Genomic DNA, 18,509 nt, shown 5'->3' with positions numbered 1-18,509 from the left:
CCCTGGTTGGTCGTGCGGGTGGCAGCCACTCAATGTGGATGTGTCCCTTTCACGTCGATGTTTCCCTCTCTCTCTCTTCCTCTCTCTCCCTCCCACTCTGTCTGTACAAAAAATGTCCTCGGATGAGGATTAAAAAAAATAAAATTGTTTGCTTGGTTATGGCATATGTACTGAGGGACTGAGGGCCTAGTAAGTGTCAAGCATTGCAAGGGCACTGAGTATAGCCTAGTCTTCAGCTCAGTGGCTGAGGATTCTAACAGTTTGTCTTTGGTTAAGTCAGTGGTTGGCCCTGTCTCCAAAGGTTATTAAAAGAAACTAAAGGGGTAACTTTATTAAGACTAAGGCCCTGGAGGGTATGGCTCAGTTGGTTGAACATCGTGCTGTACACTGAAAGGTCTGCTCTTCAATTCTGGTGAGGGCACATGCCCAGATTATGGGCTTGATCCCTGGCTGGGGTGTGTGACAAGCAGGTGATCAACGTTACTCTCTCACATAGGTATTACTCTCGCTCTCTCCCTTTCTCTTTTCCTTAAATCAATAAAAACATATTTAGAAAATATATCAGAACTAGGAAGGAATGAGATGTGGGTTGGGTCCTATTCCAACTAAATCACTGAAAGGTTGAACTGAACAGTCCACTTAACCTTAGGGTATTAGTTACTTGCCCTACTTATCTCAGAGGTCTGCTGTGTGAGAAAAAAAATAACAAAACTAGAAAACACTTCAAAAATATAAAGCAACAGCCCTGGCCAGTTTTGCTCACCGGTTAGAGCATCAACCCTGGGACCAAAGTGTCTGTCCCAGGTTTGATTCCAGGTCAAGGGCACATACCTGATCCTTGGTTCCGGTTAGGGTCATGTGTAAGGCAACCAATTGATGTGTCTCTTTCACATCAATGTCTCTCTCCCTCTCTCTCTTCCACTCTAAAAATCAATGGAAAAATATCCTTGAGTAAGGACTAACCAAAAAAACTTAATTAAAAAAAAAAAAGTAGCCCTGGCCGGTTTGGCTCAGCGGTTAGAGCGTCGGCCTGTGGTCCGGAGAGACCCGGGTTCGGTTCCCGCTAAGGGCACGTACTTCGGTTGCAGTTTTTCCCCGGCCCTGGTTGGGTTGTGCGGGTGGCAGCCACTCGATGTGTCCCTTTCACGTCGATGTTTCTCTCTCTCTCTCTCTTCCTCTCTCTCCCTCCCACTCTATCTGTACAAAAAATGGAGAAATGTCCTCGGGTGAGGATTAAAAAAAAAAAAAAAAGTAAAGCAATAGACTTGGCCGGTGTGGCTCAGCTGGTTGGTGCATCATCCCATACACCAAAAGGTAGAGGGTTAAATTCCCGGTCGTGGCACATACCCAAGTTGCGGTTCAATCCTCAGTCTGGGCATGTGCAGGAAGCAAAAGATCAATGTTTCTCTCTCTCCCTTCCCCTAAGATCAATTAAAAAAATAGATTAAAGCCCTGCCCAGTTTGGTTCAGTGGTTAGAGCATCGGCCTGCGGTCCAGAGAGACCCGGGTTCGGTTCCGCTAAGGGCACATACCTCGGTTTGTCCCCGGCCCTGGTTGGTCCTGGGAGAGGAAGCCACTCAATGTGTCCCTTTCACATAGATGTTTCTCTCTCTCTCTCTCTCTCACTCTCACTCTGTCTGAATAAAAAATGGAAAAATGTCCTCAGGTGAGGATAAAATAAATAAATAAATAATAGATTAAAAAAATAAGTAAAGCAATAGAAGTTAAATGTCTGATAGAAGATGAAAGTAAAAATAACAAATGCTGCCCTGGCCGGTTTGGCTTAGCAGTTGAAGTGTTGGCCTGCGGACCAGAGTTTTCCAGGTTTGGTTCCCGCTAGGGGCACGTACCAGAAAATAAATAAATAAATAACAAATGCTGCCCTGGCCAGTTTGGCTCAGCAGTTACAGTGTCAGCCTGAGGAGTCAAGGGTCTCAGGTCTGATTACCAGTCAAGGATGCATACCTTGGTTGCAGGTTCGATCCCCAGCTAATCTCTCTCTCTCCCTCCATTCCACTCTAGCTTAAAAAAAAAAAAAAAAATGGAAAACTTTCTTTGAGTGAGGATGAAAAAATTGATATCATTTTTTCCCCGTCTCTCTCTTTTTTTTATCCTCACCCGAGGCCATTTTTCTATTTTTTTGTTCAGATAGAGTGGGAGGGAGAGAGAGGAAGAAAGAGAAACATCGATGTGAAAGGGACACATCAAGTGGCAGCCACCGCATGACCAACCAGGGCCGGGGACAAACTGCAACTGAGGTATGTGCCCTTAGCGGAAACCGAACCGCGGGACTCTGGACCACAGGCTCCCGCTCTAACCGCTGAGCCAACTGGCCAGGGCATCGATGTTTCTCTCTCTCTTTCTTCCTCTCTCTCCCTCCCACTCTATCTGAACAAAAAAAATAGAAAAAATGGCCTCGGGTGAGGATAAAAAAAAGAAAAATTCACCAGTAAAGCCATCTGAGATTGAACTTCTCTTGTGGGAAAGTTTTTAACTACAAATTCTATTTCCTTAATAGATATAGGGCTAGTGAAGTTCTGTATTCTAAGTGAGCTTTAGTAGTTTGTCTTTCAAGGTTATTCATTTCATCTAAGACACCAAATATACTGGCATGTTATTCATAATATTCCCTTACTACTATTTTAATGTCTGAAGGATCAGTAATGATATGCCTTCTCTTATTCTTGTTACTAGTAATTTGTATCCTTTTTTCCCCTGCCCTATCACACTTGGTTTATTAATTTTATTATCTTCTCAAAATACCCACTTTCAGTTTTATTCATTTTTCTCTAGTGTTTTTGTTTTTTACTTCATCAATTACTTACTGCTTCCTTTTGGTTTAATTTGCTGTTCTTTTTCTAGGTTCTTAAGACAGAAAAATAGGTCACCAACTTTAGACCTTTTTGTGTTTTTTTGTTTTTATTTTTAATAGTTACTTTATTTATTTATTTATTTATTTTTTATCTTCACCCGAGGACATTTTTCGATATTTTGTTGAGATAGAGTGGGAGGGGGAGAGAGAGAGAGAAACATCAACGTGAAAGGAACACATCGAGTGGCTGCCACCCGCACGACCCAACCAGGGCTGAGGACAAATTGCAACCAAGGTACGTGCCCCTAGCGGGAACCGAACCCAGGTCTCTCTGGACCGCAGGCCGATGCTCTAACCGCTGAGCCAAACCAGCCAGGGCTAAAAATATATTTTTAAAAAATACTATAACTTTGTCCCTAAACACTTAGTTACATCTCACAAATTTTGATATTCATGTTATCATTTTTATTCAGTTCAAAATATTTTCTAATTTTCTTTGTGATCTTTTCTTTGATCCATGGGTTACTTAGAAGTGTGTTGTTTAACGCAATTGCAGATGTATATATTTCAGTTCTATTGTTTTTTCTTTTTTTTTTTAGTCCTCACCCGAGGACATTTTTTGATATTTTGTTCAGATAGAGTGGGAGGGGGAGAGAGAGAGAGAGAAACATCGATGTGAAAGGGACACATCGAGTGGTTGCCACCCACACAACCCAACCAGGGCTGGGGACAAACTGCAACTGAGGTACGTGCCCTTAGCGGGAACTGAACCTGGGTCTCTCCAGACCACAGGCCGACGCTCTAACTGCTGAGCCAAACTGGCCAGAGCCTATTGTTTTTTTTCCCATATATTTCGAAGCTTTATTATTAGTGGTACAAAGCTTAGAATTGTTGTCCTCTTGATGAATTGATCCCTTTATCATCTAACTTGGTGTTGGCTATTTTCCTTACCTACTTCATGTCTGTTATGGAAAAAGAAGAAAACACTTTTGAAAATATACAGGAAACAGAAAGTAAAATGTTTGATGATAGATGAAGTTAAAAATAACTTTAATGAATTTTCTGAACTATCTGTTTTATCTATGCTTGTCTCCAACTACTCATATAAATGAGGTTTGCCTGTTTTATCAGATTCTTTGATACAATTTATTGTTGTAAAGTACTGAACAAATTAGCAGTATATCACACTCTACAACTCCATTTGAGGTGAGTCTTACTGATTTACTCCATGTGCCCTCATGAGAAACAAGGCACATGAAGTTCAAGTATTTACCTCAAAAACCAAACTTAAGATAGAGTTCCCAACCTGTTGACTGACCTCTTTAGCACAGGGCATTTTATTCTGATATAATTAAATTATGCCTGCTGGCTCAGATATAAATTTGCTTTATTCTAAGAAATGTAGATTACACTCAGAAAAATACTTGAATTCAATTGGTTCCTCCTCTATGAAGAAATAGATGAGTATTATAAAACTTGATCTTGAAATAGTCCTTTCAACAACTAATCCTATGCTTTCTAGTCTCATTCCTAGCAATGAAGCACAAAGGACTCTGAGTTTGAAGAGTAAGACTACGTTTAAAATATTCTAAAACTAGGCCCATGACCTAGTTTCAGGTAGAAAAATCCGTCAGTGTTTAATTTTGACAAATTACTCTTACTAGAAAGGAAATCCAGACTACAAAATCTATAGCCTCATCTGCATGATAATAGAAAATGGCCCAGCTAGTCCATTATTCTCTTTTTAGAAAATCTGAACACAATTAACAAGTACAGGTTTGTTATACTGTGTTAATGTTAATACCCCAGGGAGTTGACAACTAGCCAACAACTCAGTTTTCTGTCTCTCAAGTCCTAGGCAAGACCATACAACAGAACAACATTGACCCAAAATATTGGATGAGTTCCTGATTTGCTGACTTCAAAACCAAACTTTAAGACATTTTAGGAGTCATTTCATGCAAGTGTTAGGTCTAGAAGGCTATTAGCTATCACCTTCCCAAATTCTTCCATGTAAAATAAAGAAATGAAGGACCCAAAAGGACAAATGGCTCACCCAAGGTTACTGTATCACTACTTTATGGCAGAAATAAGAACCCAGGTTTCCTGATCCCCTCCCTTCCTTTGCCCCCCCCCCCTTTTTAAATCAGTGGTTCTCAATCTTCCTAATGCCACAACCTTTTAATACAGTTCCTCATGTTGTGGTGACCCCCAACCATAAAATTATTTTCATTGCTACTTCATAACTGTAATTTTGCTACTGTTATGTCTTAGACGACCCCTGTGAAAGGGTTGTTCGACCCCCAAAGGGGTCGCAACCCACAGGTTGAGAACCGCTGTTTCAAAGTAACCTTTTCTTTTTTGAATTCAGTAAAATTTATTTGGATAGGGGTTAGAGAAGCAAGGTGTACTGATCTGAATGATGGCTACAAAAAAAGATACCATGCCCCCCCCAAAAAAAAGGAGGGACATAAGTAACCTTTTCAACAATAAAGATATATATATATGTAAAAAATATCCATGTCCTAATTCCTAGAACTGTCAGTATTGCCTTATATGGCAAATAATGTGACTGACAGATGTGAAAAGAGAATTTATCTTGGAATTATCCAGGTGGGCCTTAAATGCAATCATGTGTATCTTTATAAAAGAGGCAGAAGGAATTCTGAGACAAATACACAGAGAAGAGAATGTGAAAACAGAGAAAAGAGATGAGGCTAACAATTATCATAAGCTGAAAAAGGCAAAGAGCTTAACACCTTAATTACAGACTTCTGTTCTCCAGAATTATGAGAGAATAAATTCCTTTTAATGGAAGCCACCAAGTCTGTGGTGATTTGTTATAGCAGCCACAAGAATTTAACACACAGGGAGACAAAAAACGAACACACGGGAAATAATTTTAAAATCATAAACTAGCCCTGGCCGGTTTGGCTCAGCGGTTAGAGCGTCGGCCTGCGGTCCAGAGAGACCCGGGTTCGGTTCCCGCTAAGGGCACGTACCTCGGTTGCAGTTTGTTCCCGGCCCTGGTTGGGTTGTGTGGGTGACAGCCACTTAATGTGTCCCTTTCACATTGATGTTTCTCTCTCTCTCTCTCTCTCCCTCCCACTCTATCTGAACAAAATATCGGAAAAAAAAAAAAGTCCTCGGGTGAGGATAAAAAAATAAATAAAATCATAAACTGGACATATATAAAATCAATTACTGATTAAAAAAAGAAGTATGCTTCAAATGGCCCAAAGATTGCCTAAAACCTCTAAATCCCTTATTTCAAAGGGTAAATTGAGGCAATCAGAGGATGGAATTTACCTAAAAATATTGGCAGATCTGAGAAGACAAACTCAGAAAAGTTTAATATTTACATAGCTGCTAAGAAAAACAGTGTAGGTTTCCCCCAAACATGCTAGCTGGTAGAGCTCCTGGACAGACTAAACATAGGCAACAGTTGTCACTGTGGGTGTTCTGCCAACAGAAGTGTAAAGTTGTCATCAGAAATGAATATGTGGCTTCAAGTGGCTTACAGAAATCCAAATCTGCATCTTGGACTCTGCACAAGCCAACTTTTCTCAGGATGACCTGGACTCCTTCCCATTAGTACAATGATCAGCTAAAGCCATCCTCTACAAGGAGTGAAGGAAAAAAACCCCTAAGTTTATGATAGGAAAAAAGATGATAGCTCAGAGTCCAAGTTCATGAACAACAATGTGTAAATAGCAGCCATACTGATTGAGTCAGTTACAAGGCATATTTCACACTATAATTTATTACTGTTTAAAATCAATATCTACAACACACAGCTTTAGGCCCAATATTTTTTTCAGTTTTATTTTTAATCCTTACCCAAAGATATTCATCCACTGATTTTCTAAGAGTGGAAAGGAGGGAAGGAGAGAGAGATACATCCATTGATTGCCTCCTGCATGACCCCACAACAAAGGTACATGCCCTTGACAGGGAATCGAACCTTCGACTCTTTGGTCCAAAGGCCAATGCTCTCTCATCGTTAAGCCAAACCAGCCATGGGTTAGGCCCAATTTTACATAAGGTGAATAGAAATGAAAACAGAGCAAGTAAAAAAACAAAAAAGAAAAGATGTGCTTTACTAGGAGTTGTTAAATGGGCTTATTCCAATAAGATAAATAAATAAATCATGCTCTATGTTTAAATAAAACACTGTACCTCAATAAATGTAAAAAGTACTTGTCTTCCTCAGAAAACTTTGTGCCCTAGATACTGTTTTCTCTTTTCTAGAGCTACTGTCAGGGCTCTGAAAACCACCAGAACTTTCCTACACATATAGAAATCCAGTCACTTCAGTCCTGGCCAGTTTGGCTCATGAGTTAAAGCGTCAGCCTGCGGTCCAGAGACCCAGGTTCAGTTCTCGCTAAGGGCATGTACCTCGGTTGCAGTTTGTCCCCGGCACTGGTTGGGTCGTGCAGGAGGCAGCCACTTGATGTGTCCCTTTCACATCGATGTTTCCCCCCACCCCACCAACTCTATCTGAACAAAAATTGTAAAAACGTCCTCGGATGAGGATTAAAAAAAAAAAAAAAAAAAATCCAGTCACTTCAGAGGTTATGTTCTTTCTTCCCCCTTCAACCATCATTCTGCTCACCTACTGATTGGTTTTCAGTGAAAATTTATTATTTTCCCTTTTAGGTTTGGCTGCCTCTAAGAACTAAGCACAAGTGCTTAAAATTTAATTTTTTGTAACACAGACTCAACATTTTATCTTGTTAACAACCAAGCCAGGTACTCCAAAGGCAAGAAAAAAGCTCTGGTCTGGTAGCTCAGTTGGTTAAGAGTGTTGTTCCAACTTACCAAGGTTTTGGGTTTGATCCCTGGTCAGGGCACATACAAGCATCAACCAACGAATGTATAAATGAGTGGAAAAACAAACTGATGTTTCTCTCTCCCCCTTCCTCTCTCTCTCTCAAAAAGAAAAAAAAAATCAGTATTTTTTTAAAAGGCAAGAAAATAGTCTAAAGTCTGAATTTTCAATGTGATATTCTCAGAACTTCAATGAAAAACGACCCACTAAAATGTCCCCACCAGAGAAATGTTCATCAGACCTATTAACTATGGCACTGTAAAAGAATTCACAATAAAACAAGCAATTTTTACTTGTATACCTCAGTAAACCAAAAGACTACGTTAAAATCCTGAAATCTTTCAAATTAAAATATATTAAAAAAATCAAATAAAGAGTCACTAATTTATTTGTTTACAAATCTAAGTAGGTAGAGATGGGAGGAATCCACTCAGAGAGTAATTTAAGGTGGCATCACTTGGTTACCTATTCTACAGATAAGTTGTTTTTCTTTTTTCTTTAAACTGTGGGTCTGTACACAGCTGTGAAATCAGTTCAGTAGAAAATGACCTATGTTTTTAAGAAAATGTAATAGTGTACTATAGATGCAAAAAACCGCCAGAGTGCTTTGCACATTTATTTGTACAGTGAAACTTGTTTCACTGTGTGCACAGGGTCAGAATAAAATGTGTTTCTTGACCTGGCTGGTTTGGCTCAGTGATTGGAGTGTCGGCCTGCGGACCAGAGAATCCCGGGTTCGGTGTCACCAGGGGCACATATAAAAAAGTTTCTTACTGAAGATCAAGGTCAAAAAAAGTTTGAGCTCTGGCTCATTTGGCTCAGCAGTTAGAGCGTCGACCCACTGACCAAAGGGTAACGAGTTCGATTCCCAGTCAAGGTCATGTGCCTAAGTTGCAGGTTCGACCCCTGGCCCCAGTCGGGGTCCTAAGTGAGGCAACCAACCAATGTGTCTCTCTCGTATCAATGTTTCTCTCTTTCTCCCTCCCTCCCTTCTACTCTATCTAAAAACAAATGGAAAAATATCCCTGAGTGAGGATAAAAAAATGTTTGAGACATTGATCCAAAAGAATCCCAGTAAAGAGGCTTAACTCAGGTAAACAGCAAGAAGCAAGTCTACCTTATTAGAAAACACAATTGCCATTATTTTTGGAGGCCAAACATAAGATACAATCAATGGTAAAAAACTTAATGAGCCCTGGCCGGTTTGGCTCAGCGGTTAGAGCGTCGGCCTGCGGTCCTGAGAGACCCAGGTTCGGTTCCCGCTAAGGGCATGTACCTCGGTTGCAGTTTGTCCCCGGCCCTGGTTGGTCGTGCAGGTGGCAGCCACTCGATGTGTCCCTTCACATCGATGTTTCTCTCTCTCTCTCTCTCTTCCTCTCTCTCCCTCCCGCTCTATCTGCACAAAACAAAACAAAACAAAACAAAACAAAAAAAAGGAAAAATGTCCTCGGGTGAGGATAAAAAAAGAAAAAAAAAACTTAATGAAATTTTCCTTTTGTTCAATGGAACAATAATCACTCTGTATCTAAAGAGATAATCATCAGGATTTAGTGATCCATTTACCAAAGGCTACCTTCTAAACACTTTACCCACCTTCTTCCTCAAATTTCAAATTGGTAAAAGATTTTGACAAGAAAATCAATTCAAGCATCTGTCATTTTATCTTATTTATTTATTTTTTATTTTTTTTTTGTGCCTGGAGAAAGGGGGGAGGGGCTAGGGGAAGGGGAGTAGGGGAGGAAGAGAGAGACTTATTTATTTATTTTTAATCCTCGCCTGATGATATGTTTTTATTGATTTTAGAGAGAGAGGAAGGGAGAGGGAGAGAAACACCAAAGTGAGAAACACCTATCAGCTGCCTCCTATACTCGCCCCGCCAGGGATAGAACCTGAAACCTGGGTATGTGTCCTGACCAGGAATCAAACTGGTCACCCTTCAGTGCACGGAGGGATGATCAACCAACTGAGCCACACGGGCCAGGGCTAGCATCTGTCATTTTATTTATTTTTATTTATTTATCCTCACCCGAGACCCGAGGACATTTTTCCATTTTTTTGTTCATATAGAGTTGGAGGGAGAGAGAGAAACATCAACGTGAAATGGACACATCAAGTGGCTGCCTCTAGCACGACCAACCAGGGCCAGGGACAAACTGCAACCAAGGTACATGCCCTTAGCAGGAATCGAACCTGGGTCTCTCTGGACCGCAGGCCGACGCTCTAATCGCTGAGCCAAACCATCCAGGGTGCATCTGTCATTTCAGATCAGTGGTTTTCAACTGGTAGAGATTTTGCTTCTAAACCCCCATGACATCTGGCAATGTCTGGAGACACTTTGCTTGTCACAAAAATGGTTAGAGAGAGGTGAGATGCATTCATCCCACCAGAAATGTCAATAGTACTGAGGGTGAGAAACCCTATAGACCAAGACTGTAATCTTTTCAAACCTAAATTAGGGACAGATACTCTTAACTATATCTCTTTAGTTTTTATAAGCTAAGCAGCTGTGTTGTTAGCATTCCTACAAATAGTTTATAATCAAATATGAAATAGGTCTGTCCTTTTGAAAGGCCAGAGAACATGAAAATCCCTCCTCTGTACACTCTAAGCTCAACTGAAATCATCTCTCTTTTATAGAAAGGTCTCTAATCATTAGGGTACTTCATATGTAGCTGCTTATTACAGTATTTAACATTTTCCCCTTGACCCTGAATAAATTAGTGAATAGAGAGAGCAGTATATATTTTGATTTAGCCAAAATGTAATGAAAATTTCTGTATTTTACTAAAAATCTTGGAATAAGAACAGGCATTACCAACGAAAGATGGACTGAATGTAAAATAAACACTTTGAAATAAATATAAAAGGCAACAGAAGAATCCAGGGGATGGATAAGCCCTTCTGCCATCAACACCCTAAATATCACTCTCCTCAAGCAGCTTCCTTCTTATCCAAATTCAGACATGCTCAGAGAAATAGCAAAAAGAGGGGATTAGAAACTCTTTAATGGTGTAAAGAAAGAGACATATGGTAGGGAAAATCCCTCAAAGAAGACTCTAAAAAGGTATTGGGAACATGGATAATTCTTGTAAAGCACTTAGTATGATGCCTAGTAGGTACTAAATACTTTTTTACTTATCCTTTTAAACTGAGGATCACCCTAGTTCCTAAGGGAAAAACAGAACTCTTTTGAGGTGTAAAGAATGGTGTTAAGTGATTATGAATGAAAACACAAAAAACCGCTGACCATATTTTAATCACAAATTATTAAGATTTAAACATTCTAGATCCAATCTGCCTCCATCCCACCGTAGCTTTCTAGAACTTTCTCTATTTACAAATACCGAGTTCTCCGTGGAAATATGCAGTATGTAGATTTTTCTTGGATGCCTTTCCACGACAGTACATACAAATCTATGCCATTCGTTCTAACATAAGTCAGTTTCCTAAACAGCTAGTTTTCAAAGTCGAGTTCCCTTGCTCCCCCCAAAACCTACGGTGGATGGTGGGATATACAGATGTGAGGGGGAAATAGCAAACTCGAGATATACAGGAGCAAATGTACAGTTTCCCTACTAGGGAGGTTTATAGGATGGAGGCCTAAAGGCTTCGTTAAAAAAGTCATCGTGGACAAAATATCCAGCCCGATGCGTCATCACAGGCATTGAATACCCTTCCTCACCATCCCAAATCTAAGACCTCTGTCTTTTGGAGTGCTGAGTGGACGACGCGGAGGAGTGCCGCGTTGTTGTCCCACTGGCTACAGATTTGGTCCATCCATTTAATCGCCGGACTCCTTCATTCCCATTGGAGTCAAACCGCTGCCTCTGGGAGGAGCCCAACCTACCGCGCGCTTCTCGTTCATTGGCTCAATGAGACGCTACTCAGGAGGAGAAAACCCGCCTCCCACATTCCGATGGCCCAAGGACTGATCAGTCGGCAGCTAAAGACAGACCCAATTGGCCTGTACACTTGCCAATCAAACTCTTCGGGGTAAAGCCCCGCAGAAACTAAGACGACAAAACATCCGCCCCCGTTCTTCTATTGGTTGGTCGAACCCACCGCTCCCCCTTCACTAGCCCCCACCCCCGCGGTCCATTCATTTCACACAATAACGGGTCCAACTGGAGTCGGTTCAAGACCTTGTACAGGTAGGGAAGATTGTCCGCTACTTACCCGGGATCGAAACCGATCACTCACGTTAATGTCTTCCCTGTTCCTCTGTGATGAGGTCGGACCACAAGCCGCCGCTGCTGCCGTCTTCTGCGCAACGCCAACCGCCCGCCAAAACAGATCCTTCCCTGCGCCTGCGCTACCAATCCTGAGACCAGACCTTTTCTCCGCCCATTACGCCTGCGCAAAACGGGGCACAACTCCCGCCACTACGCAGGCGCTGTAGGTTCGCCGCCGTCTCCCGCCCGCCATTTCACGTGTTCCTTGAGCCAGGCGGAACTTCTTAATGCGCCTGCGTAAACTCGCCATTTTACTACACAGGAGTTCAATAGGCGGTTGTTGCAAAAAATAAAATTGTCACATTGTTTTTTGATACATAGTATTAATCATGCTCTGACAACTGAGTAGAATGTAATATTCGAGGCGTGGAGGACTAAAAAGTTATTTAAATACCCTAGGTACATTCAAACATGAATGATTGGTTGGCTAGCCAATCAGACAAGTTAAGAATAATATTACTCGGAAACCAATGGGCTTCGAGGGGTTGGCATTGCGTAGAACGCCCAAACGGATGACGTTCAACATCAATGCGACCCCACAGACCAATAGTAGCGGGAAACCATTTTAAATATCCAATCAGAGCTACTTAGAGGCGGAGTCTACCAATGCCGCAAGGGAGGAGGCGGGATAAAAATGAGAGGCCGAAGGTAGGCTGGCAGATACGTTCATTAGATCACTCCTTTCTGCCGGTGGACGTCGCCGAGTGAGCATCTTTGAAGTCTCCCGTCCTGCAGTCGTCATGTCTAAGTCAGAGGTGGGTAAGACACTCTTTCCAACTTTATTTTCTTCTCCGCTTCTTTCTTTCCTCGAGGGGATGCAGTTTGGGTTGGCCGCTTGTACCCGCACATTCGGCAGTTCTTTGGTCGTGTTCAGGGCCTACCCATCTCGAACTTCAGGTCGCCATTTTGTCCTCGTCGTGGCCATGAGGCCGCGGTTCTGCAACCCTTAGTTATCACGTTGCTCGTTCCTCCCAGTAAAACTCTTAGGCAAGTTAAGTCGATTTTTTCCCCCTTGTTTCAGGCGAGCTTTTTATAAACCAGCTATAGTTTCTTATTGGCGGAGCCCCTCCCGCTCAGACCTTTTGTTGCGCGTGCGTCGGAGAGAGTAGGGACGCATGCGCCCGCGGTTTTTCAGCCCCCAGCGTGCCGTATCCCCAATGGGGACAAGCACATGGCTTGCAGTGACCCAAAGGAACAATGAGTGCTACGAGTGTTCTTGTCTAGTTTTGCTTCTCTTAAGTGAAAGGTGTTTTACGTTGTAGTCCCACTTAACCCATTCCTCCTCCCCCTATTCATAGTCTCCCAAAGAGCCGGAACAGCTGCGGAAGCTCTTTATCGGAGGTTTGAGCTTTGAAACAACCGATGAGAGTCTGAGGAGCCATTTTGAGCAATGGGGAACGCTCACAGACTGTGTGGTAAGCCTGGGAAGAGACAAAAGGGCAATAGAACTAGCTGATTTACTTGGCTTGTCTTGCTGTAGTTCTTGTTGAATACTTAGGTAAGCACCAGGGTTATAGCTGGAAATAACTTGGCAAGGGATGGTGTGGATTTAAGTGATTAAAAAGCTCCTTAATAGATTTTACACTAGACGGGTAATAGGAAAAAAGGACTTTGTGTTAAAGCTAGTGTGAAGTTTCCTGTTAACTTATTTAAGGTGGAAGAGACCGTGGTTTGGGGGATCTTACTATGTATTAAATGAATTACATCTCAGGTGATGAGAGATCCAAACACCAAGCGCTCCAGAGGCTTTGGGTTTGTCACATATGCCACTGTGGAAGAGGTGGATGCAGCCATGAATGCAAGGCCACACAAGGTGGATGGAAGAGTTGTGGAACCAAAGAGGGCTGTCTCAAGAGAAGTAAGTGATGGTTTATTCTTTCCAGTAGCCACTTGGAAGTGTGTGAACAGGTGGGCTTAAGATTGAGGTTCTTAACAAACTTCAATCTCAATTTTGGGCTAGATTTTGCTAGTATAAAAAATTTAGTTTTTTGTGTTTTTCTCTTAGGATTCTCAAAGACCTGGTGCCCACTTAACTGTGAAAAAGATTTTTGTTGGTGGTATTAAAGAAGACACTGAAGAACATCACCTAAGAGATTATTTTGAACAGTATGGGAAAATCGAAGTGATTGAAATCATGACTGACCGAGGCAGTGGCAAAAAGAGAGGCTTTGCTTTTGTGACCTTTGATGACCATGACTCTGTAGACAAGATTGTCAGTGAGTATCAGATGACAAATGTGCTAAGAGTTCTAAAATTCAAGTTGTATTCCAAACCCTGAGATACTGTGTTTGTTTTTTTATCTTTGAAATTTTTTAGTTCAGAAATACCATACTGTGAATGGACACAACTGTGAAGTAAGGAAAGCCCTATCTAAGCAAGAGATGGCTAGTGCTTCGTCCAGCCAACGAGGTGGGTTTGTTGCGTTTTTTTTAAGCCTACAAGACTAATTCTAATTTGTATGGTTTAACACTTTAAAAAACTTCTTTTCTTAAGGTCGAAGTGGTTCTGGAAACTTTGGAGGTGGTCGTGGAGGTGGTTTTGGTGGGAATGACAACTTTGGTCGTGGAGGAAACTTCAGTGGTCGAGGTATATTTGATTGTAATTTTTGATACTACTAATTAATAGTAAGCCTGTGATTTAATTAGCTTGATGACTTGTCTTTTGTGCAATCTGTGGCAGTATTGTAACTACTGCCACAAAGTTCCGAAGTTACATTTTATCCACATGTAGTTCTGGCTTCTCACTAACCATAAGTTAAAATCTTAGGTATGGAAATAATATTTATAGTGCCGGAACTATTGTTAATCTTCACCCAAGGGTATTTTTTCTCCATTGATTTTTTTTCTTTAAGGGAATGTGGGGGTAGGCGAGAGAGATCCTAAAATTGGTACTTAACAGGGCTGTGATTTGTATGCAATTTATGTACTTCAAACCTTTAAAATTCTGCTTTCTTCCAGGTGGCTTTGGTGGCAGCCGTGGTGGTGGTGGATATGGTGGCAGTGGGGATGGCTATAATGGATTTGGTAATGATGGTGAGTTTTGTGGTTTGTGTTTCTCCTTTTATATGAAGTAAACAGGTAAAAAGTTTTTTGGCGACCTATAGAATAGGTTGGTAGAGACTAAACTTGAGTGCATCTAGTGCATGCCAAGCTAAACTGGCCATAACAACAGCATGATGAAAGCAGGCCGTTCCCCATTATGCTTAAACAGATTTTGACTGTTGAATACTTTTGTCTTATTGAGAAGAATTGTATTCTTGTAGGTGGTTATGGAGGAGGCGGCCCTGGTTACTCTGGAGGAAGCAGAGGCTATGGAAGTGGTGGACAGGGTTATGGAAACCAGGGCAGTGGCTATGGCGGGAGTGGCAGCTATGACAGCTATAACAACGGAGGAGGCGGAGGCGGCTTTGGCGGTGGTAGTGGTAGGTATCCAGTGATCCAGGTACTTGGTGCAGTAGCTAGATTAGCCTTGTAGAATTTATGCCCATGTGGGGATTAGTTGCTCTTAAAGCATTATGTGGTACACTGCATGGTACTTTCAAATGGGCTTACTATGCTACCTCCCAGCTTAAAGCTGGGGCCGCCTCACTCCCAAATAGTTGAATAAGTTGATAGTGGAGTCTTCAACTGGAACTAGATTAGCTCTAGTAGGATTTAGTGTCTTCTTTGGGACCATAGGCACTTAGTTGATGTATCCAGAATGTGTTTGCAGTGCTCCTGGGTGGATAAAGCCTTCAAGGCTAGAGAATACCTGTGTTGTCATGGTGAGTTAAATCCTGGATTATTCAACTGAATGCCTTGTCCAGAACAGATTAAATGCAGAGATAAACATTGGAGCCATCAGTTTGGGAGGAAGGCAGGTCGTGTGTTTGTTTGTTTTTCCCCACTCTAAATGCTAGATTTTTAAATGATCGTCTTTCTCAAGTCACAGATAAATGCCCTCTTTCCTTTCCTAGGAAGCAATTTTGGAGGTGGCGGAAGCTACAATGATTTTGGCAATTACAATAATCAATCTTCAAATTTTGGACCCATGAAAGGAGGGAACTTTGGAGGCAGAAGCTCTGGCCCCTATGGTGGTGGAGGCCAATACTTTGCCAAACCGCGAAACCAAGGTATGGTACGTGTATGTGTGTATTAGAGGATTAAATATATTTATAATTGCTACATTTGCAATCAAATTGCTAACATAGTCTGAGCTTAAACTCAGATTTGAACTTTATTGTCTCAAATATAAAAGTGTTACTTTTGGTGTTTCCAAAAGTTTAAAGGAATAACTCTTATTCTTAGGTGGCTATGGCGGTTCCAGCAGCAGCAGCAGCTACGGCAGTGGCAGAAGGTTTTAATTATTGCCAGGTAAGTAAGCACCTTTTTTGGTGTGTGTTCTGGCTTAATTTTTAAAATTGATAATGAACCTAGTAACCCTAATGTAGTCAAGCAGTGCAACATAGTTAACATTATAACTTCAGTAAAATTGTGGATATTAAGTTAATATTCAGATCAGCAAAATTTGTGGGAAACAAAAACTTGCTATTGGATTGTAGCCTTAAGTCTTAATATGTTTAGATTAACAACTTTATTCCATATTGTTCAACAGGAAACAAAGCTTAGCAGGAGAGGAGAGCCAGAGAAGTGACAGGGAAGCTACAGGTTACAACAGATTTGTGAACTCAGCCAAGCACAGTGGTGGCAGGGCCTAGCTGCTACAAAGAAGACATGTTTTAGACAATACTCATGTGAATGGGCAAAAAAAACTCGAGGACTGTATTTGTGACTAATTGTATAACAGGTTATTTTAGTTTCTGTTCTGTGGAAAGTGTAAAGCATTCCAACAAAGGGTTTTAATGTAGATTTTTTTTTTTTTTTGCACCCATGCTGTTGATTGCTAAATGTAATAGTCTGATCATGACGCTGAATAAATGTGTCTTTTTTTAAATGTGCTGTGTAAAGTTAGTCTGCTCTGAAGCCATCTTGGTAAATTACCCCAACAGTGTGAAGTTAGAATTCCTTCAGGGTGATGCCAGGTTCCATTTGAAATTTATTTACAACCTGCTTGGGCACAGAAGCCATTGTCTTCAGAAACTTTGGTATAGTTGGATTGATAGTTACTGTGTTGTGACCTGGAGTTCACCATTAAAAGGGTCACCCAAGCAGAGTCATGGAGTTTATTTGGTTATTAATGATTGTTGGCACATCCTATGCAATATATCTAAATTGAATTATGGTACCAGATAAAATTATAGATGGGTATGAAGATTGTGTATCATCCATTATCATGTGTACTCAATAAACGATTTAATATCCTCTTGAATGGAATGACAACTGTATGGATTTGGGACTGGCAGAGCTTTGGACTTTCCCTACCCACTACCCTTGATAATGTTGATTGCTTCTATCACAATTCAAGTTCAAAACTTTGCCAGAGAATAGAAACCAGCTGCTGGCTAGTGCCATCCCCCAAAGTCCACAGATTAGAAGTATTTGGGAGACATTTTTAAACTGACCAGCAACAGTAAGAATTTCATGACCCTACACCAAACCAGGCTTACATTAAAGGAAAACTGCAGTTTACTTTGTTCTGGTTGGGTGGGTCTTTAGAGGTTTATAGATTTTAATCAACAATAGTTGCCTGTTTGGAGATGGAAATTACGGAGATGTTGAGGAACCATACTGCTTACAAATAAATGGTAACTGCAGTTTTCCTTTAAACGTGGCACAAGATCACACAACCATTCTAAAATGTTAATTGTATAGAAAATGATTTCTAAATCTTTTAACAGTTCCTTAATATCCAGTCATTGTTATTTGTATATAGGTTCTTTTGAGCCCTTTTGATACCTTCAATTTCAGTGCCATTGTACCTACCTAGTAGCATAGAGATTTGTTTATCACTAGGACTGTATTTCATCCCTTGGGTGTGTTAACTTGGAAGTTGGGAGGGTGTGGGGGGAGGTGGAGGTGGGTGGGAAAGCATGGATGGATGATGATACAGTGCCATGGGTTTTTGATACTGGCTGAGTTTGCAATGGCAGGTGGAACCTTAACTATTGAGGGAGTTTGCAGATACCTCAGGATTCCTGACAATGCCTTTAAAGATCCAGGAGAGATGTTCAGCTACTAGGAACTGCTAGCAAGTATAGCGCGAATGGCTCCGAGCTCAGACACTCTACAGCTGAGAGTAGACACTTGTGGTATGTGGAGTACAGATAAGCCAGGGGCAGGCCACGGCACGCTCCATGAAAGCTAGGAGGGAGTGAAGTTTCAGTGACCATCGCAAGGAAGGAGGCAGACAAAAGTAAGGCACACCTGACTCTTAGGACTAGCGGTCAGAACCAGGAGGAGGAAAGGTTTTATTGCTATGCTGGTAGGTAAGAACAGATTTTACTTACATCCATATAGTTATCTAAAATCCAGTTTTCTGTTACATTTTCTCCTTATAATATTGAGCCAAAACTAGTCCAGTAAAGCTGAACTTGTTTTTTCTGGAGATGGATTGTTTTAAATTAACACCCTAGTTTTGGTGCATATCAATTGAAGGAAATGAGCACTTTAACTGTCTCGACTGTAACTAATAAATTTAGCCCTTTAATTTTGATTTGTTTCCTACCTTCCTTTGACCCATTTCCTTAAAACAATGG

The 18,509-nt window shown here is 41.2% G+C and overlaps 2 protein-coding genes across 3 annotated transcripts in view; one reads left to right on the top strand and one right to left on the bottom strand.

Moving 5' to 3' along the window:
• The window catches only part of CBX5 (chromobox 5), a 45,483-nt gene extending 33,556 nt beyond the window's left edge, over nucleotides 1–11,927 (bottom strand). Inside the window, exon 1 of the mRNA XM_036251797.1 lies at nucleotides 11,820–11,927. The gene's annotated coding sequence lies outside the window, so the exon portion shown is untranslated. The remainder of the gene's footprint in view (nucleotides 1–11,819) is intronic.
• A 623-nt stretch (nucleotides 11,928–12,550) lies between these two features.
• HNRNPA1 (heterogeneous nuclear ribonucleoprotein A1) lies at nucleotides 12,551–16,807 on the top strand. Of its 2 annotated transcripts, XM_036251795.1 has the most exons (11): nucleotides 12,551–12,630; nucleotides 13,174–13,290; nucleotides 13,587–13,733; nucleotides 13,881–14,091; nucleotides 14,192–14,284; nucleotides 14,369–14,461; nucleotides 14,833–14,907; nucleotides 15,138–15,296; nucleotides 15,831–15,986; nucleotides 16,162–16,227; nucleotides 16,469–16,807. In XM_036251795.1, exons 1-10 carry the CDS (start codon nucleotides 12,616–12,618, stop codon nucleotides 16,215–16,217), a joined length of 1,122 nt encoding a protein of 373 aa, XP_036107688.1. In that variant the 5' UTR covers nucleotides 12,551–12,615; the 3' UTR covers nucleotides 16,218–16,227; nucleotides 16,469–16,807. The 2 variants fall into 2 exon arrangements, with proteins under 2 accessions (XP_036107688.1, XP_036107689.1); XM_036251796.1 differs by lacking the exon at nucleotides 15,138–15,296.
• Nucleotides 16,808–18,509: the final 1,702 nt, after the last annotated feature.

The sequence above is a fragment of the Molossus molossus genome, unplaced genomic scaffold (assembly GCF_014108415.1).
Source record: "Molossus molossus isolate mMolMol1 unplaced genomic scaffold, mMolMol1.p scaffold_m16_p_10, whole genome shotgun sequence".
Lineage (NCBI taxonomy): Eukaryota > Metazoa > Chordata > Mammalia > Chiroptera > Molossidae > Molossus > Molossus molossus.
Note: the sequence above shows the minus strand (reverse complement) of the source record. Positions and strands in the feature narration are given on the sequence as shown.